Here is a 21,080-nt window from a genome sequence, read left to right as displayed (position 1 = left end):
CTCCCATCTCAGCACAGTGCACTGTTTGACTTTAACCCCACAACCATATGACTGTAATTGTTTAGTAGTGCAGATAACTCACATTTTCCTTTAAGAGGGAGGTTTCCCTTAAGTTATGAAGTCCAACTTTTAACCTGACACAGCAGATAACTGATAGAATATCATTACAACTGTACCACCACACAAATAATAAGCCTAAAGCTGGTCCTCCGATTCGAAAGAAAATTTGTTTAATTTCATATTTACATCTTTATTGCCATGACAGTCCGTGAGATGGCTCCTCTGATTTCTACAAGGGTCCAAAGGTTGCACATAAATTCATTACAATGATTATGGTCAGTCTACGTGAAAGCCATTTATACAAAGAGTTGTTCAATAACAATATATGAATGAGCTCATTGTTCTAAAATAGCATCCGATTTGTATTTTTACATGAATGCCATTGATTTTTTGATCAGACTGCATTTGCAGATTTCCCCCATCAGATAAAAAAAAGAAATTTGACCAGCGTGGCAGCTGAAGACACGACTGATATGACATAACCTCTGTGTAAGATCAGTTTCTCTTCCTCCTCATTTCTGCTACAGCGGGTTCAAAGTCAAAGTGCCATAAAATGAATCTGTCAGATGTCAGAGCTGCGTCTCTTCCTCCTTCATATTGAAACGGATTCAAGAGCTCGTCGGGACAAGCAGCAGCTCTACAGCCGGCTCAAAGAGTGGGAATTAATGAAGATCACTGATAAAAGGACTGATAGGTAGATCTCTTTTTTGTTATATGTTACATGACATGCTTTGTTATTCTGTTACCCATGTACACTGTAACCATTGGCATTGAGCACAACAGTGGGCTTTAAAATAAATACTGTATAACAGAAGTTACGTTTTCTATAATGCCGATGAGCTAAAATTTCAGCTGAATATGATTTTTTGGAATCAGTTTTGCCTTTTCTTTGAAACTTCACAACTCATATGGATTTCTTTATGTAGGGAGTAGGAGAGCTGAAAATTGGTGATGCTGAGAAAGGTAAGCTGAAAAAATGAGTCATGAGTACGGATTTTATTGATGAGATTACTGCTTCCCAGAAAATACTTCCCTGCAGTCATTCATTCAAGAAAATACTGTAAACCGATAAAAGGTAGTCACATCATACATTCTGTATTCTGAGGGACATTAAAACACAAAGGTGGATTTGTTAACATATTTATTGTGCTCTGTATTTTCAGGGGGATTGGGTCTGGGTGGACTCTGACATCGGGGTACCCATTGGAGCGAAGGTCAAAGTAACCCCATCTGGTCAACGGTTACTGGTGGACGATGAGGGAAAGGTAAACACTATTTACTGGCTAGTTGAACAGCAAAATATATATGTCGAAGCGTCGTAAAAACATTTTCAGTCAGGATCCACCTTTTATTTTGCCTCTGCGATGGCATTAAGTTGTTGAGTTCAGGTCGTCCATATGTCCGGATCATTCTCGTGAATGCGATATCTCAAGAACGCCTGGAAGGACTCACTAAAAATTGCCTCAAATGTCCACTTGGATTTGAGAAGAATTCATTTGTTTTTTTTTTTGTGGTCAAAGGTGAAAGGTCAAGGTCCCTGTGACCCTACCACAAAACACATTTTTTGGCCAAAGCTCAATAATTGATATGCTAGTAATGCCAACTGACCCTTAATCAAATGCAGACTGGCCAATCGTACCATTGCATCGGCCAGCTCTAACCAGGGTACGTCAACAAACCGGCTGTGCTCCGTAGACTCTCATCAATCGTTCCAGATGTTCTTCATTTTCAGGCTGGTTTTGTGGATTTCGAGCTAGTCATGGTTAAACGTTGTGTAATAAAGATACTCGTTACCCGGAGAGGTTGGAAGGAGATATGCGTTTGTTAAACTGTGGAGCTAACATTAGCACAGAACGTTAGCACATAATTTACTAGCGTTAGCACGGCCATGCTAAACAAGCTACTGAAGGTTACCCGAATGTATACACATGCTGCTTTTTGCTTTTTAATGATTGTAACAGTGAATAAAATAGCTTTACAGGCACAGTGCTGCTCCTTAATTTCATTCACGTTTACACTGTGATCTGTTGGCTTTAGCTTCTATCTTTATCTTTTTAACCAGTTTTCACTGATCAATCAGCTTGACATCCAGGATACATCCTTCAAATGCAAATTGTAGATCCTTCTCTCTGCTTCTTTCTTAAATCGCTTTTTTTTCCCTCCAAAATATTAGATATTTATCGAGTGAGTGCAGTTAGTGACAGTGTGAGCTCCATAGTTAGCTCTGACAGCTTGAGGAAGTAGTGGCGGGGCTTAGTAAGCGTCATTTTCACTTTAATGTGTAATAGGATACAATGATGAAGTAATGTAATTTTGGACATAAACTGCACCTTGACTGTTTGGCGGAGGCATACAACCGCGAGGTGGTAATTGTAGTTTCTTACTTTGACCTCCCAGGAGCAGAGTCTTTCCCAGGAGCAGGAGGCCTCTGTCAGGATCATGCACCCTACGTCAGTGGAGGGTGTGGATGACATGATCAAACTTGGAGACATGACCGAGGCCGGTCTCCTCAGGAACCTCCTTCTCCGACACAAACGAGACATCATCTATGTAAGGCACACATGCAACACGCAAACTGTAGTATACATTTGAAAGTGATCAACCTGCCACTGGGGTGAATGAATTTGACATTTGAAAGTACAGCTTCATCTGAAATGTTTCCTGACAAGAGTCAAGACCAACAAAACCAAATTTGACATTTTTCATTGAGCATTTCAAACTAAATCCTGGTAACCCATAATCTGGGTAATTGAACTGTCCTATGCACTAAATGTCTTACACAGCCATTTTCCTCTGATTGCAGACCTACACAGGCTCTGTGCTGGTGGCAGTAAATCCATATCAGGATTTCCCTTTGTATTCAGGTGACCAGGTAAGGCTGGTAGTAACTGCTAGAACTACTAATAGTACAACAGTTTCAGATCATTTTGCCTTTATCATCTAACTTTGGATCTCGTCGTCATAGATTACAGTGGTGATTCATGTGTGTATCCTGTTGTCCTTCAGGTGCAGTTGTACCATGGTCGAAAGCTGGGGGAACTCCCCCCGCACATCTTCGCCATCGCTGAATCCTGCTACTCTAACATGATGCGTCATCTCAGGAACCAGTGCTGCATAATCAGGTCAGAATGAATCACTTGTAAACTGTTGCCAATAGGCAGTCTTAAATAGAGTTAGTGTTCAGGTTTTTACTTTCTGATCACTAATTAATTTTTTCTGACTTTTCCTCAGTGGGGAATCAGGAGCAGGGAAGACAGAGAGCACTAAGCTGATCCTGCAGTACTTGGCAGCAGTCAGTGGTGAGCTCTCTGAGAAGCAGATTGAACAGCAGATCCTGGAGTCTAACCCAATACTAGAAGGTACCACATCAACACAACTGTACTTCAATGATACCGAGACATGCAGTTGTACTCAACAGACAGGCAACAACACAGAATAAGGGGTAAAACAAAAACAATCAGTGCTCAAATATCCCTGTTCTGTCTCGTGCAGCGTTTGGAAATGCAAAAACAATCCGCAACGACAACTCCAGTCGCTTTGGGAAATATTTGGAGATCTTCTTCAATAAGAACGGAGTGATTGAGGGTGCTCGTGTGGAACAGTATCTTCTGGAGAAATCTCGTGTCTGCCATCAGGTGGGTTAGCTCTTTCCAAACACCTAGCTCCTCTTATCTGGGCAGATAACCTATAAAGGCAGGGCTGGTTAGATAAACATGCTGTTATCATGGTCAACAAGCGATCTATGTCCTGTAGAGCAAGTAAATCATTCCATGTTGCCTGTCATCCCTCTCGTTCACTGTACTGAGGAGTGAAAACACACAAAGCCATATGAAATATTACTAGCTCATTTGACTGTGTTCATTTACACCCACTTGACAGAAAAGTGACACCTTTCACACACCTTTAGTTTATCCTTTTGTAGCAATAATAGCACATTTTTGCTCCACAACCTCAGGCCCTGGAGGAGAGAAACTACCACATGTTTTACTGCATGCTGGCAGGAGTCACGGCAGAGGAGAAGAAAACCTTGAGCCTTGGAGATGCTAAGGAGTACAAATTTCTCTCTAAGGTATTACAATATCTACCTGCAGTTCATTCTGTCACCTTAGCCAAAACAAACACGTCATCTACAGACAGTAAAATAATCTAAACCTTTGCTCACATGTGCTGCAGGGCAGCAGTATCGTGTGTGGAGGCAGGGATGATGCTAAGGACTACAAAATAATTCATTCCGCGATGAAAATCCTGACCTTCTCAGAGAGCCAGTGTCAGGAAATCCTCAAGCTGCTGGCAGCCATATTACACCTGGGAAACATCTGCTTCCAGGGTGAGTGCATGCATTTTAGATTCCGGGTCATACAGTTCTCTTTCCCCCATTTCCAGTCTGCCTCTACACCGTCTTCTGTCAAATACTTTTGGTGTTGTTGTTGTTACATTTGATCTTGTGTTCCCACCAGCAAACACGCAAAATAACTTGGAAACCAGTGACGTCAGCAAGTCAGAACACTTCAGCATCGCAGCATCAATACTGGAGGTGGGCACTTTCTTCTCTACGCTCATATTTAGTGAGTGATTGAAAACGAGACTCTGTATGTTTTTCACAGTGTGTTGCGAATAGGAGATTGAGTGAACATGAACCAGCTGCACCATTAACGGATCTTCATTCTTCAGCATTAAATGATGAAGTTCTTATCCGTTCTTTTCAGGTCCACAAGTCTTCCCTGGCGACGAGTTTGACCCATCGTTCCTTTATGACCAACAGAGAGAGGGTGACCAAACCCCTCAGCGCCGATCAGGCCTCTGACTGTAGAGACGCCTTTGTCAAGGTAATGAAGCCAGTGGCAGTAAATCAGAGAGTTGCATACATCCTTATTGGATCCTAATCCCTGTCCCTAGATGAAACGAATGAACATTACCATATGAATGCTGGATACTGTAATTTACAAGGAAGTATGCCAATTCAGCTGCATGGGGCAATTTTGACCTTTGATTGCACAGAGAATATTAAACAAACAACCATACAGTCACGAATACATTTTAAGGGTTAACATTCCTTGGTTATTTGTGGCCGATCTCTCAGGCAATCTACAATAAGTTGTTCATATGGATCGTTGGGAAAATCAACGGTGTCATCTATAAGAAGTTGACCAGCAGCCCCAAATCCTCCTTCCTGTCCATCGGCCTGCTCGACATCTTTGGCTTTGAGAACTTCAACACAAACAGGTCAGGACATTTCTTCACACTCCCTTAATTAAAGCTGAGCGTAGCACAACTCTGTGGTAACTTGAAAGTTAATGTCATCCTGTCTCTTCACAGCTTTGAGCAGCTGTGCATTAACTTTGCCAATGAAAAGCTGCAGCAGTTCTTCGTGGGCCACATCTTCAAGCTGGAGCAGAAGGAGTACCGGAAAGAGGACATTGTGTGGAATAACATCAAATTTAGTGACAATCAAAGCATCCTGGACGTTCTGGCTGTAAAACCCTGTAACCTGCTGGCTCTCATAGATGAAGAAAGCCAATTTCCAAAGGTGGTGTATTGCTTTTTAGTTGATTCACAAACCAAACATTAGTTAAGCTTTTACTGTAAAACCTGCCAGTTCAGTCAAATATTTCCATTTGTTTTTAATTCTAAATATGTTTTGATGTGTCACAGGGCTCAGACTTCACTTTGCTGAACAAGATGAACCAGCAACACAGAGGGAACAAAACCTACATCGCCTCCAGAAGTGAACACGACACAGACTTTGGGATTCGCCACTTTGCAGGCGTAGTTTACTACGACTCCGAAGGTACAAAGGCAAAATGCAAAAAAAGTCAAACTAAAGACTAAAAGCGTAATGTGAGCTGAGCAATGTTTTTTTTTCTTTCTGTTTAGGGTTCCTGGAGAAGAACAGAGATGCTGTCAGTTTTGACATAATCAAGATGATTGAAATGACCACCAACAAGCTGCTTCGTCAGGTTTTTGAGACTGAGCTTTCAACCAATGGTGTGAAGATTAGTAACAACAAAAAGATCATCATGACACCTAAGACCTCCCTACGGGTATGAAACTATAACCTCACCAGCCAGTTACTTTCATTTTGCTACAAATATAATCCACTTGTTTTTGATGGACATTTATTTGTGGTGCATATTGGGATACAGTGAACAAGCACCGATAGTGACATTGTGTGACAGTTTACAGTTCGCACACATTTCCACATTTTAGTGTCCTCTCTATCATCCGTGCAGGTTCAGACTGACAACCGTAAACAGGCGGCGACGCTGAGCGGTCAGTTCCGTCAGTCTCTGGACTCCCTCATGAAGGCTCTGTCCGCCTGCCAGCCGTTCTTCATCCGCTGCTTCAAGCCCAACAATGAAAAGCAGTCTAAGGTGAGTGACACTAGAGCTTTTAAACATAACCGTATAATTGAGCAATTATGTTCGATAAACAAATGACATGAGGGTTGAGAAAAGTTTCAGTACTGTTTACAAAAATCAAGACATTTCTCCTAAATCTTGTTGTTGTGAGTCAACCGTCCCTGTCTGCATTTGTTTGTTTCTCCTTTGCCTTAACTGAAGAAGATACAATTAATTTCCTGCCATTCAGCCCCGCTACCATCTGTCCTTGCACTGGATAAACAACGAACTCTTCCTGTTTTGTGCCATAAAGTAATTGACCAAATTTCCGGAAAAATAAGACAATATAATATAATATACCATGTTGGGATAGTAACCGGGAAGCTTTCCTCACCCTTTTAAATTAAAATGTATCTTCATCTGTCCACCATTATTTTATGTTAGTGCCATGGCTGTAGTGAAAGAAGTTGGTCTACCACGTTGGTTCTGATTGGAATATCTCAACAACTACTGGATGGATTACCCCCCACTTTTATACAGGCATTCATGGTCCCCAGAGGATGACTTTTCTTGCTACTACTGTGTTGCAATCCCCTGAGTTTTCTTATTGTGCCATTAGCAAGCCAAAGTTTAAATCTATCCTTTGAAATATCTCAACATACTTGATGAACATGCATTCATGGCTCCCAGACAATGGATGATAATAAATTTGGTGATCCTCTGACTCTTCCTCTAGCAATGAGCTTGACATTTGACATTTAAATTGAAATTTTTGATGGATTGTGGTACACACGTTGATGTCCCCCTCAGGTTGAATATATATATATACAGATATATATACAGTATATATATATATATATATATATATATATATATAACAATATTAACAGTGGACTTGCAGAGGTGATTTTGCTGGTGCTGTGTAGGAAGAAAACAAAAATGCTACTCTGGCCCGTATAGAAAGAATATACAAACCGGCTTTAATGTGCTCTCCTGTAGGCGTTTGACAGAGAGCTGTGTATGCGTCAGCTGAGATACTCCGGCATGATGGACACCATTCGCATCCGGAAGCTGGGATACCCAATTCGCCACACCTTTGAGGATTTCCTGAAGCGCTACAGGGTGCTCCTGCAGACGACTGTCTGTGACCCCAGAACTGTTAGTCGTGATGATCATACGTGATTTCATAAAATCTTTCTGGAATCTAAAATGTCACTCAAGATAATACTGTTCACTTCGATTATGATGGCCACATGATGGTGTACTTTTTTATCGTCTTTCCCCTGGAGGAATTTGGGCTGTCATTAGTGTCTCTTCATCATCTTTATTGTCTCCAGGAGACATCCGCTGCCTGTTGTGAAGCCATCTGCCAGACAGTGTTTGAAGGAGCCGACGAGTGGAAAATAGGCAGGACCAAGATCTTCCTGAGGGTGAGGAAAACTTTTAATTCAAACCATGCTGTAACACAGCTTTACTGTTTCGACACAGTAGAACACCACTGCAGATTAACAGTAACAATATTAACTGGTAAAGTAGTAACAGTATTACGAACTAGCAGCTAAACTGTTGACATTACTTCCTCTCTTCGGTGATTTGTGCATATTTAAGTCCTTACTGTATGCTGCAGTTTACTTGATTTATTTTTTATGAGATTTGGATGATTTAATCTTGGAACATCATGGATCGCAACGATGTTTTTCTGGATAAATCAGAAAGTAGAATTGTGTCTTTTCTCACTTTATTTCAGGATGCTCATGACTCCGTCCTGGAACGAGTGAGGGAACGCAAGCTCAGCAAGATAGTTCTGGTGATCCAGAGGGTCATGCTGGGACACAAAGACAGGTGCAGCATCTAAGAAGACTAAAAGGGGAAATCACATAGATATAAAGAACTCAGAACTGAAAGGTCATGGATACATTTCTTTGTTTATCTCTAAAGGTCTGGGTATTACTAAACTTTAGCTACAGATTTGGTATTTTTATTGAGATACATATACTTCCAGATGAAATGTGGTGTCACAGAAAAAGATGTGTGATGGAGGTTTCTTTTTTTGCTTATTTTACAGAAAGTCTTTCCTGAAGAAGCGTCGGGCAGCTGTGGTGTTGCAGAATCACTGGAGAGCTTACAGACACAAGCAAATGAGAAGAAAGGTCTAATGCTGAAATAACCTTTTATAGAACTCAGAGCTTGCATAGTTGACACCCTGCTCTCTCTTTGATGTTTGCTATAACTTATCTCAAGTCCAGTGGCCTTGTCCTTTGTTTCCACTTTTGCTTCAACCAGCTCTGGCACGGCTTTGAGCGGCTGGCATCAAAGATCCGCAGCCGTAAGCTGTGGTTACAGTACCAAAGACAGCGAGCAGCAGCACTCACCATACAAAGCCAGGCATGTACTATACATACTGTACATGGTATTTACAGTGTAGCGTTACTACATTTTCAGTGTCCGAGGTTGAAAGTTTAACTATTTTTGTGTGTAGATATATACACATATGTTAACGTGTTTAAAATGCATTTTTGATTTTAATCAATTTTACTACTATTTTTATATGTTAAATGTATGAATTTCACTTTTATTATTATTATTATTATTACAGCAAAGCAAAAAACTTCTTATTGTCGGTCCTTTTGCAACACAAACTTAAAAAAAAGAGATTAGTTAATTATTTAGTGAGAAAATTAATCATTTCTGTTAAACTGCAGGTTCGAGGCTACCAGGTGAGGAAGGACTGGAAGCAGAAGAGAGAGGCAGTCATACTGCTGCAAGCTCATAGAAGAGGACTCCTGGCCAGGAGAACAGCTCAAAAGATGAGAGATGACGTAAGAACTGAAAGTCTTGAAACTAGAGATAACATAATCACTGTTAAGAAATAGGCGTGTTGTATTAACAAACCTTTTCACCTCTTGTTTCTATATCTTATCTCGACCCAACCCCTCCTCACAGGCCTCTCTTTTGCGCCTGGCGAAAGAGAACGAAGAGAAGATTGCTTTGGAGCTTCAGCAGCGACTGAAAGTTATCGCTCAATCCCAACTAGCTGAAGAGGAGCCTGAGCCAATCGATGAAGAGGAGCCGGAGCCAATCGATGAACAGGATTCAGAGGAGCACACGTATGATCTCCAGCCCACGCCTCCTGTGGAAGTGGTAAAACAGGAAGCACACCGTTCAGATGAATTTGAGGTTAGGCAATATTTCAGATGTGAAATGTGACATTAATGCATGGTTAGCCTTTTTATCATATATAATTAATTTACTGAATCCTTAAAGTTAATTATATTTTGACTGTTTAGAAGAAGAGGAACATGCCAGAGCCGGTGGAGGAAACCTCAGTTGAGACATCAGAGCTGGAAATCATCGCTCCAGCCTCATGCTCACCAACCCCTACCCCGTCGCTGGAAGAGGACGAGGACGAGTTTGATGACGCCAGTGATGAGTTTTCTTTCTTAAAGTTCAGCATCCTTCACTTCGAGAGCAACACCGGCCACACGCACTTCAACCAGAGACTCAAGCAGCCGCTTCTGCCCCACGATGACGAGGGCGATGCACTGGTAAGTGGGCCGAGAGGAACAAAGAGGCAGCTGTCTTACCGTCAGCTGCAAAGATTTCCAGCTTTTGCCAAAGCTCACCCCCAGTTTCGTCTCATCTTTTGCTAATTTTTCCTTCAGGCGTGTCTGACTGTATGGTGGATTATATTGCGTTTCATGGAGGACTTGCCAGAACCAAAATCTGTGGACGCAATGTCTCAAGCATCCAGCATCATCTCCCGTCATATGCCTCATAGGCAAGGCAGGAGGCTGAGCAGCCTGGTGGGACTGGACCAGGTAACATATTACAAAAAGTTTCTTTTCTGCTGCTGTATAATACAGAAGATCACCTTGAATGTCAAACAACAGCCTCTAATTATCATGTCTTTTCTGAATAGAAAATACTGAGGAAGAACAAGAAAAAGCTCGGAGGTGGAAACAGAAAAGCTTCCGTCATTCTGGAGGAGGTCAGCACTAATGTTGCTCTAATATTAATCAATCAATCTTTATTTCTCTGTTGCTTCATTATGAGCATCTTATGCTAATTTTTACTTTTTTTTTGTCAGCCAGAGAACATTACGGAGGACGACAACATTTTGATCGGAGAGGGCCCGACACTGGATCGGCCACTTTCATCTTTGGAAAAACTACACATTATCATCGGATACGCTCTATCGAGACCAGACATAAGGTAGAGATGGAATGATTGTTGACACTATAGGGAGGAACAAACATAGATATGCAGATATAACATTTGTATACGGTGGAGCAGCATTGTGCAGCCTCATAACATAAGATTTATATCAATCAAATTTGTTCCTTTTTTTCCATCATTAACATTTTAACCCCCTTCTGAACTATTGATGGTTCTCTTGCATCTTGTTGCATTCATTGATCAGTTCTTCTTATACTCTTCTACTGTCTTGTTTATCACTGTTGCTCTCATGTTTCTCGGCCTGTGCAGGGATGAGATTTACTGCCAGATCTGTAAGCAGCTGGTGAACAATAAGAACAGGAAGAGCCGTACGCAAGGTTGGATCCTTCTTTCCATCTGTCTTGGGATCTTCCCCCCAACAGACCTCTTCGAAAAGGTCAGTCTGCAGCAAGCATTCAGTAAAAAATATAAATTTAGTAAAAAAATTGTTTAAAAATTGTCATCATTCTTTAGTTGGTGGTGTATTCTATTGACACTGTTCTATTCTTCTCTGTTCCACAGTATTTGGAGACTTTTGTCCGCAGAGGTCCAAGTGGTTACAGACAATACTGTAGTGAGCGGCTGCGCCGTATAATAGCCAACGGAGGAAGGAAAGAGTTGCCCTGTTGGATAGAGGAACAGGTAGAAGCACTGAATCACATTTCTTTGTCTGCATCGTCTCTTGACATTATTTTCTTCGCCAAGTTTATTGTTGAAGAAAAATATTTTCTTGAGCAGCACACGTCGCATCAATCAGCTATGAAACTTTAAAGTATTGAATTTTTTTTCTTGAATTTCTATAAGCATTTGGCATTATCTATTTTTCATACTTTCCTGTCATTTCACACGGGTATATGAGGTATGAGGGGGGGGTCTTACCCTACATCAGTGGGCAGAGATGATTGCAGGTGGCGGTGGCAGTTGAATATTCATGTAGCTTAAAACTGCTTCTGTAGTTTAAAGAAGAAAAATCCATAATTCCCCCAAAATGCGGCAGAGGAATTTTACTTTCATTACTAGTCCTGTAACTTTATCCACACCACTCGAAGTCACCTGTTTTTTCGGCTCAGCTGCCTGTTCCACAAGTAGAGACTAACCTCTGGTGGCGCGTGCGGTGCACTACAATAAATCCCATCGATACAGCGTCATAGAACGTGGAGCTTCTGTATTTATGATGGTATTGAAAATCCTACCGTCAGGATTTGTAAATACCCTGGTATACCTTAATAAAACCACCTAGGCCTAATTTCAATTCAGTCGTATCTTTCTTCTCTGCTGACAGGCTGCCAAGTCCAAGGAGCCCATAGATGTGTCTGTGACCATACTGGACGACCGCACTGTCAGTCTACAAGTGGACTCGGCTTCCACCTCTGCTGAAGTCTGTCAAGCTGTGGCTGACAAGATTGATCTTCGAGACACATACGGATTCTCCCTGTATATCAGTCTCTATGACAAGGTGTGCTTCACTTCCACATGTCTTGTCTCGTCTTATTCAGTCAGACCTTCCCCTCTTTTTTGCAAACAAAAGTGCACATGTGTTTGGTCGTCCCATAAACTGTGATTCCAGTTTCTTAATATCAGTGCTGAATTCCAGTTCAAATAATTGTAGTGAACCACGCTCTTAAACCGTCTTTCGTCTCCAGATGTGGTCTCTGGGCAGCTGTGGGAAGCACGTATTCGATGCAGTGTCTCAGTGCGAGCAGGAGATGAGGAGGCAGGGCAGGGAGGAGAAGGACACCCCCTGGACACTTTCCATCCGCAAGGAACTGTTCACACCCTGGCACGACTGCTCAGTAGACCCGATCAGCACAGATCTAATCTACAGACAGGTTATCAAGGGAATCAAGATGGGAGAGTACACCAGTGATAAGGTGAGGCTCAGGAGTGAGAGGACTTTGTTTACTTTTACATACTTATTATAACTTCATTTCTCTTGTAAAACTAAAAGACAGAACCCAACATTTGTATGGTCACAGGTTGGATTTTGTCTGTGAAAGATGTGAATTTTATATCGAAAAAGCACAGAATTTGTGCCCCTACGTCTTCTTCTCTTCACCTTTTTGTATGAAGAAGTAGCAGTTCTTTAACAGGCTAATTATATTAGCCCTTTGGTGTGATGCTACACTAGGAACAAAGACCAATAACGAGGTTAGCATCATAATGTTGCTCCCTATTTCCTAGATGTGTAAATGAACGACGTTGGCAGCATGTTACATGATATAAATGACCAATTCAAAATAAGGAACAATTTCTGCAGATTTTGTGTAAACTGTATCAAATAAAAACGTGTTGCGTCTCTCAGGAGGATGAATACGTCCAGCTGGCAGCAAAGCACTATTACATCCAGTTTGGGTCTACATACAACAAAGACAACGTCCAGAAGGTGGTGAAGGAGTGCATCACCACAACACTTATTGAGAACAAATCTATGACAAAGTGGGTCCAACTCATCAGCGCAGAACACTTAAAGGTATAGTACATGGAATTAAACAACAGGCCAAAATTAGACTCTGTATGCATTTTATAAGCCTAAAACTAATTTGTGTGTGCCATGTGTAGTGTTCTAAATACAATTTTCAGTTTTATTTCTTTATCACATACAAAAAAAGGTGAGTCACCTTTTCTTCGATGTGTCTCGAAGATCAATAATTCTTACCTCCTGGTCCTACAGGGTCCTTATGTCAACGGGAAGCCGAAAACAGACAGCGTAAAAGGAGAACTGGTCAACAACGCCCAACACGCATGGCCCCTGCACTTCTCCAAATTTTATGAAGCTACATTGATATCAGGTCAGTCATCATACAGCTTATATTACCCACAGTATTTAACATGCAATACATGTTTTACTCAACACCCAGAGAGGTTTTAACAAAATATATTTAAAAAAATATCAAAAAACGAATTTAAAAAAGGGTAAAAAATATTTTCTTACTGCAGCTGGGTTTACTGCAGATGAATGTCACCATTTAATATTATTAGTATGTCTGTGCATCCCCACTGATCTCAGATTACTAGTTGTAATTTAAGAAATGGCAGAGCGCTGCTTCTGAAACATTGCATTCCTATATCTGTCCACAGGACCTCCTTTGTCCAAAAGCAGATTTTTTGTGGCTCTAAACTGGAGTGGCATCTGCTTCATGGATGGCAGAGACAAGAGCCTCCTTGAGATTCCTTACCTAGAAGTAAAGGAAGTACGCGTGATCAGGTATGGACAATTCATATTCTGCTGATACAATCATTTTTTTTCCTTGTAAAACATTCTGAGTAAAAACATCAAACAAATAACACTTTGATGTATATAACCGTTCTAGTGACAGTCATTTCAGTAACACCCAGTCACTGAGTTTGACCACAGTCAAAGGAGAGTATGTCCTGAAATCATGGGACGCTGCGGACATGGCCGCTCTTATTGAGAAAAACCTGGACGGGCTGAGACAACGCTCAGTGTATGCACTGGCTCAACAGGATGCCAGTAAACCAGGTAAGAGTCTACATATAATATTAGGCTCAAACACACTTGCACATATGAAGTCTATTTTAACCCATTCATGCACAAAAAACACACATATGCCTCTCTTTCTCCATCCTTCTACAGATGACCCCATGTTTGTGGTTTGTAAACGAGGCGACCTTCTGCTAGTAGAGAAAGATGAAGAATGTTCTCCTGATAAGAACTTGATGGAAGTTACCAACCAGCGGACTGGTGCCAGTGGTGTGGTCCACAGGGATACAGTGCACTTCCTGCCGACTCTCGAGAAGCCCACTGACTTTATGCTGGTAGAGTTATCCATCTTTTATTGTAGAATTATTATATTTCAGCATTCAACTTCACTATTATAAAAAGAGGACATTAGAAGAGAGTGAATATGAAGAAGTTTAAATCAGTTTATAGAAATAGTGGCATGTATAAATATAGCCTGTAAATAAAATTGTTGTTTGTATTTACATAATGTAACAACGTATCAAAAACTGTAAAGGCCAAATTTAGCAGTGGATCCATGAGTGTGATGGTTCGTATGAGCTCCCCTTGTGGTGTAACTAATGAACTGCCTCTGACCCCTCAGGAGCTGCTCAGTCCAGGCCAAAGGAAACCATCAACAACACAAAACACCACACAGAGAAAGGAATCAGTGGCTCCTACCTCTTTAAAAGAGTTTGCATTTGAGAACTTCAGGTATTATTGTTTTTCAAATTTACATTATGATATTCGTCAAACAATATGTCAGACATTTATTTTACTCTATATGAATGGCAGGTTGTTTTTTAGTGTTGCAAAGAGCAAAAAACTCTCAGGAAGCAAGTAGGACCGATGTGCTCACACACTTTGCTCCCTGTCTGTCGCAGGCCTGCAGGTAATGCCGGTCGACAAGGTGCGTCTAAAGGGGTCATCAGGGAGAAGCTGTGGGCTAGCTCCAGAGAACCTCTCAAACAGCCTCTCATGAGAAGTCTGGCCCGCAACTCTGATCTCAGCAACCTGGCCTGCAGCACCTTCACTGATATCCTTCAAACTAATGCTTCCCTGTTGCAGATGAGGGAAGGTTTGGACGCCGTTCCACTCACATCCCTGTTTCAGTAACAGCTGAAACATTTGATAATGTTGACCTTGTTAAAACCCCAAATTCTCAACATGGTTCAGGGGATTTTCCAAACCGTATTCTGTTGCAGGGAGTTTCTCCCAGCTTCACTAATGACGAGAAATTTCAAGTTTCGAATGAAAACATCAGATAATAATGTTGTTTTCACTCACAATATTGTTTATTACACCTAATTAACTGCATGTAATCTGCACCTTTTTTTTTTAGAGGAATAAGTCACTCTAACAGGGTTGTCAAACTCATTTTAGCCACCCATAGGCCATACAGCCCAATTTGAGCTTGAGTGGGCCGGAGCATTAAAACCATTGCATAATAACCTATAAATAGCAACACCTCCCATTTTGTCCCTTTCGTTTAGTGTGAAGAGGTACAAGAAAACGTACACAATTGATGAACAATCCATTTACTAAACAGACGATGAACAGCCTGAGATGTCTCGCTGATCTCTCGGCTATGACTAAAAACTGTTTCTTCAAACCTCAATTATGTTATCATTTCTGCTAATTAATTTCTTTAGCAGGCCTCGTGTTTGACACCCCTGGTCTAGAACACATAAAGGACTATGTGATACAGAACTTAGTCTGTGTGAATCCTTAACCGTGGCTGCTACCTATCCTGAAGTACATGGGCGACTACCCCATCAAACATGCTCGCAGTCCTTTAGAGCTGACTGACCAGATCTTTGGTCCTGCCACGCAGTATGAAGCTCTGCAGGACGAGGTCTACTGCCAGATTATGAGACAGATGACCAGCAACAGCAGCAGGTGCTCCCTCCGCGTGTACTTCTGTATGTTAAAGCATTCACACACGATCAAGAGCCAACATATAAAATCCCCTATGATTCCCCCCCCCCTTGCTGTTCTGGCTCTCCCTCCCTCTCAGGTTGAGTATGGAGCGTGGGTGGCAGCTCATGTGGCTGTGTTTGGGCTTGTTCCCGCCCAGTCAGAATTTGACGAGACACACAAAGCACTTCCTGGAGTCACGTCCCAGAGACCAGCTGGCTCCTGGCTGCCTGCAGAGGCTGAACGGGATGTGCAGGTCAGCCTGGAGTTAGATACTGAAATAAGAAAAATAAATGTAGAATGTAATGTGATGACTGCAACATCCTGTGCAAAGGGTTTGTTACTGGTAGTTAGGTCATGAATGAATAACTACATTTGAAAAACTGTTGGTCCATATTTAGGAAATAATGATGCTACTGAACTGACAGTAAATTGTAAAAAACTGTATATTTTTTATATTATTTCAAAGGGGTACACCAACAATTTAGTATTGGATTCACGGGTGACAGGTTAAAAGAGTGGATGAAATTGATAGATCAGATGTCGAGATATTCTTACTGTGAGTCCTTAGTATGTGTCAAGTTGCAAAAATGCTGTATCCTACAACTACCATAATGCAACTTGGCAGTGTGGAAATTGGTGGATTGTCCCTTTACTTTAAAATATTCTTGCAAACCACAGTGATCCAAGCTATTTTGAGTCTACTACTACTAAGATTTAAATCATTGCAGCAATTTTTTTTCTTCCATAGAGATAAAAGCGGAGAAAGCTGACGATTAGAGGTTAAAGAGTGTTACTTTAAAGGGAGTGTGAAGATGGAAATGTGTTAAAAGAAAAGTTTTGTCATCCTCATTCATTCATTCCTGTCAGTTCATTACTGTATTAGTCATAATAAGTAATAGGAATCATCAGTGCATGTTTTTAAATCACAATAGTGTGTACAATACATGTATTGGAATGCTTTGTAACCTCAGTAAGGAGCCCAGGAAGCTTCCTCCCCATCCGGTAGAAGTGGACGCCATCCAACAGAACAGCACCCAGATCTTCCATAGAGTCCACTTCCCAACTGACACAAGTGATGTAAGACACAACACTCGCCTCTAAACACTTAGATGAGATGTCCATTAGCTTGCACTTGATCGTGATATTGATATTAACTAGCATGATTTTTTTTTTCTGTTTTGAGCTTAGCTTTATTTTTGGTCATTCTATTATTATCGGTATATCCATCTGTCAGGAAACATCTTTTCTCCCACATTTATTTCTTAACATGAGGTTCTAAAATGACTTCCAATTTCCATATTTAAATCTCATATCACAGTCCATTTGGATAGCAGCGAAGGTTTCTATCCTAACTGTTCTTTGTGCAGATATTTGAGGTGAAATCGACGACCACAATCAAAGACCTGTGCTACAGTATCGCCTCTCAGCTCAAACTGAGCTCAGCTGAAGGATACGGCCTGTACCTGAAAACGACAAGCAAGGTGGGGTTGGCTAATATTCCTGCAGGAGTTTGTTTGTTTGATTCTTTTTAGCCATTCACTACATTGTAGTTTGACAAAAAATATGAAGATGTATTGATTTCTAGACAGCCTAAGGGGATATTTTGTGCTTTGGTTTGCATTGACAATATGACTCACTTTGATTTAAAAACTTTGATACAATGAAGTCATACATTTCAATCTTATCTACACTGATGAATTAATAGTCTTCTTCACAGTTAGTGATTGGAATAACCCCCTGTGCCTCTAACCTGTTTAACATACTGATATTATTCTGTTTTTAAATCTTAGCTCGTAACCTTGGAGGAGCAGAAATACTTTTTTGACAGTTTAAGGCAGACTTCAGAGCCTGTTAAGAAAGGAAAAAAAGTGAAAGAAGGTAATGCTTCATATACTGACACCTTCAGGTCTTTATAGTCGGTGGTTTTCCATATTTATAATTGAGGTTTTGTGTCCCAGGCAACCAGGCCAATATGCCCTACCGGGTGATCTTCAAGAGGAAGCTCTGGTTCAATGTGAGCCCGGGGAAAGACCTGGTTGCAGACCTCACTTTCCATTTCCCACAGGTGTGCAACCAAAACACACTCTTCATTCTGCTGCTTTTTACTCTTTTTCAACAGGCAGAATTGTCTTGACACATAACCTCTTTTTTTTGCCGCCACATAGGAGCTGCCTAGGTACCTGCATGGATACCACAATTGCACCAAAGAGGACATGACCGACCTGGGTGGGCTGCTCTTCAGAGTCGAAGTAGATTCAGACAGGTCGCAGTTTGTCATGATCCCCAGAATGCTGAGGAAGCTTGTTCCTGCTGACCAGTTAAAGATGATGTCCCCTGAAGAATGGAAGAAGGTAGAATAAGGAATATACAGAGGCAGGGCAGACATTTATGACAATTCCTCTTTTAAAAAAACATCTCTTTTGGAGAGGCACCAGGAAGAAAACTGGCTTTTTCCATGAATGTGTCCAAGTTAAGGGAAGTCCACTGAGTAGTTCTCTCTTTGCTTTTTGTTCTACTTGCAGCACATCATCGCTGCCTATAACAAGCAGAGTGGCATCACGGTGCAGGAGGCCAAAATCGCCTTCCTGATAGGCATCTCGAGTTGGCCGACCTTCGGCTGTTCCTTCTTTGAAGTTAAAGTGAGTCCTCGGGATGAAATGACAGCAAAGTTGGCAGACAACAATTTGAGGAAACTGTTTTGCCTCATGATTTCATTTGCATTTGACTTTGCAGCAAACTTGTGAATCTAGCTACCCGAATGCAGTTTGGATCTCCATCAGCAAGCAAGGAGTTTGCATAATAGACCCAAATACAAAGGTAAATTTACTAATATATATCCTCTTCCTTATTAGTAATAATATATGTACAGTCTTCTCATGTTTCTTGTTAGTATTTTATTTCTCTGTTAATCAAATCTAGTCTGTTACATTTAATCTCAGTATATTATATTTTATAATAACCCATTGTGGGTGGAGGATTACATCTTAATGTATCTTAATCATACTGTAAACCTTTTAGGAGCTGCTTGTCATGCACCCATTCAGCCGCATCACAGATTACCAAAGTGAAGGCAACTACTTCGAGATGACCATCGGCACCCTGGGCAACATCTTTGTCTGTGAAACCTCAAAGGTAAGTGGCTGTCTTTTAAATTGAATTTCACAAAGTCCAAATCCACAGAGCACAAGCCAACACACATTGTTCTATAAGTCAGTCTGTTGAGTTTTTTTTTTTAAATGACACATTTTCTGACAAATACTTCCATTTCCTCCTTTATCAGGCCAACACAATGGTGGACCTCCTTATATCGTACATCACCATGTACGAGAGGCAGAGGCAGAACTTTCGACCAAGGAACCAAATGTTTTCCTGAGACTTCAAGAGCAAAAGCAGAGACTGAGATGCTGCGATTTGCATCTTTCAGTGATGACAAATGACAATGACAAAATTATATAGATTTGCTTCTACTAAACAAGATAGTGATGTTCAAATTTGTCTTATTGTAATTTATTTGTCTTGACCGCAATTCCTAACGTGTCATTGTGAGAACTGTTAAGAGTCTAGAACATGAATTGAGATTCATGTAAAATTAGTGATATAAACCTTTAACATGTCCAACATTGAGTCATTTAGATTAAAATAGAGATTTCTTAATTTATTATTGTTAGCATATTTCACTGAGAAAGTTAGCCTACAATGCTAAAAGATACATTGCAATTCATACCATCAAACATGATTATATTATCTAGGATCTAGTTGATGCATATTGTGTTTATCATATGGTACTAAATAGAATTTCAAAACACTGTACATATGTTCATACATTTACATATGGACACATATGCTTTTACATTTAATTACCTCGTTAATTGATATCCATTGAAATTATATGAGAGGAAAAGGGCTATTCTAAAACTGTAGACAGCATCCATAAATGTTGAGAAAAGCTTGTCTTTGAAATCCAGAACGGCTGACTTTAGTACACAATGTTCAAAATGACAAGTTTATTATCTGATGCATGCAAAATACAGTTGAAACTATTTCAACAGAAAACAGTCTCAGTTTGTGTTTTGTTTTTTAATTTAATTTCTGAAGCTTGAAGAGTTGAAGTGTTGTTAGCTGAATGCTGGTGTTTATTATTGCAATAAGTTGTGTTTAGACAGTTATGAAATATCACACCTTGTGTAAATGTACGACTTCTTCTTTTCCTCTTTAATTTGTTTGTATTTTCAAACTTGTATTAATATTTGAGGGGCCATCATTGTTTTAGACAACAGTTGTGTGGCTTATACACAAGCTGGAGACAAAATCAGCTAACACACAGTTTTCCATCAGACATTTGATGCTCCTTCAGTTTACTACAACACAACTCAAGTGTATATACCTGAAATGACATCACCAACTGTGTGTGTGTGTGTGTGTGTGTGTGTGTGAGAGTGTGTGTGTGTGTGTGTGTGTGTGTGTGTGTGTGTGTGGTGTAGCACGAGTAGTGTAATGTAGTAGACTACTTAAACAAACCTCCTCATTGCCTGTCAAGACTATTGCTCTGTTACTATGGAAACCATGTGACCAAAAAAATCAGGTTACCATGGGCAGGTGCATATGAGGTGCAGTATTATCGTCTGTGCCTCACAGTCTATCCCTGATGCAATCTGACTGCAAGTGGAGCGAGGGGGGGTAGACTGACACGAGACCCTTTAACAGTGTAATTACTATCATTTTAAATCATCTGAACCGATACAATTGCCATAGACATTACTATTCAGATAATAAAGGTTAAACAGTGTTTCTGTATCAGGAAAGACACATTTGCCGACTCTCATCTCACAGTCTGGCTTAAAGTAAATGTATTCTGTTACATTCAAAATAAATTAGAATGGAATGTAGGAATAAGATGGAGGCCAATCAGTTGAATGTCGAAGTCTGTATGTTTTGTGTATGCTGCCCTACAAGAAGGCAAATGCATTTTGATGCACTGCACCAAATTTGAAACAAAAGACCTTATTGCCCAGACCACATCACTATCCTCCCACCTGCATCCAACCCCCACCCCCCCACACCCCTTTTTGTATTTTAAGACTGAAGAA

At 40.7% G+C, this 21,080-nt stretch overlaps 1 protein-coding gene across 3 annotated transcripts; it reads left to right on the top strand.

Moving 5' to 3' along the window:
• The first annotated feature begins 666 nt into the window (after positions 1-666).
• Positions 667-20,046, top strand: LOC116393193 (unconventional myosin-VIIb-like). Of its 3 annotated transcripts, none has more exons than XM_031865322.1 (50): positions 667-754; positions 987-1,023; positions 1,224-1,325; positions 2,458-2,610; positions 2,864-2,932; positions 3,067-3,182; positions 3,292-3,419; positions 3,553-3,695; positions 4,016-4,129; positions 4,234-4,387; positions 4,518-4,594; positions 4,767-4,886; positions 5,141-5,283; positions 5,377-5,587; positions 5,713-5,848; positions 5,935-6,101; positions 6,291-6,431; positions 7,398-7,556; positions 7,736-7,828; positions 8,146-8,240; positions 8,464-8,548; positions 8,682-8,783; positions 9,101-9,217; positions 9,342-9,575; positions 9,689-9,943; positions 10,061-10,216; positions 10,318-10,386; positions 10,486-10,610; positions 10,884-11,010; positions 11,136-11,255; positions 11,896-12,069; positions 12,257-12,484; positions 12,916-13,083; positions 13,285-13,402; positions 13,692-13,818; positions 13,925-14,094; positions 14,209-14,390; positions 14,678-14,787; positions 14,958-15,109; positions 15,819-15,972; positions 16,091-16,246; positions 16,965-17,070; positions 17,361-17,474; positions 17,784-17,871; positions 17,952-18,058; positions 18,159-18,344; positions 18,516-18,632; positions 18,727-18,810; positions 19,012-19,125; positions 19,274-20,046. In XM_031865322.1, the coding sequence occupies exons 2-50, from the start codon at positions 1,012-1,014 to the stop codon at positions 19,364-19,366; spliced, it is 6,471 nt and encodes a 2,156-aa protein (XP_031721182.1). In that variant the 5' UTR covers positions 667-754; positions 987-1,011; the 3' UTR covers positions 19,367-20,046. The 3 variants fall into 3 exon arrangements, with proteins under 3 accessions (XP_031721182.1, XP_031721181.1, XP_031721183.1); XM_031865321.1 differs by having other exon boundaries at positions 9,686-9,943; XM_031865323.1 differs by lacking the exon at positions 7,398-7,556 and having other exon boundaries at positions 9,686-9,943.
• The last annotated feature ends 1,034 nt before the right edge of the window (positions 20,047-21,080 follow it).

This window comes from Anarrhichthys ocellatus, unplaced genomic scaffold, assembly GCF_004355925.1.
Source record: "Anarrhichthys ocellatus isolate YVR2014 unplaced genomic scaffold, GSC_Weel_1.0 scaffold32, whole genome shotgun sequence".
NCBI lineage: Eukaryota > Metazoa > Chordata > Actinopteri > Perciformes > Anarhichadidae > Anarrhichthys > Anarrhichthys ocellatus.
The sequence above is the reverse complement of the archived record's forward strand: the minus strand, read 5'-3'. Positions and strand labels throughout refer to the sequence as shown.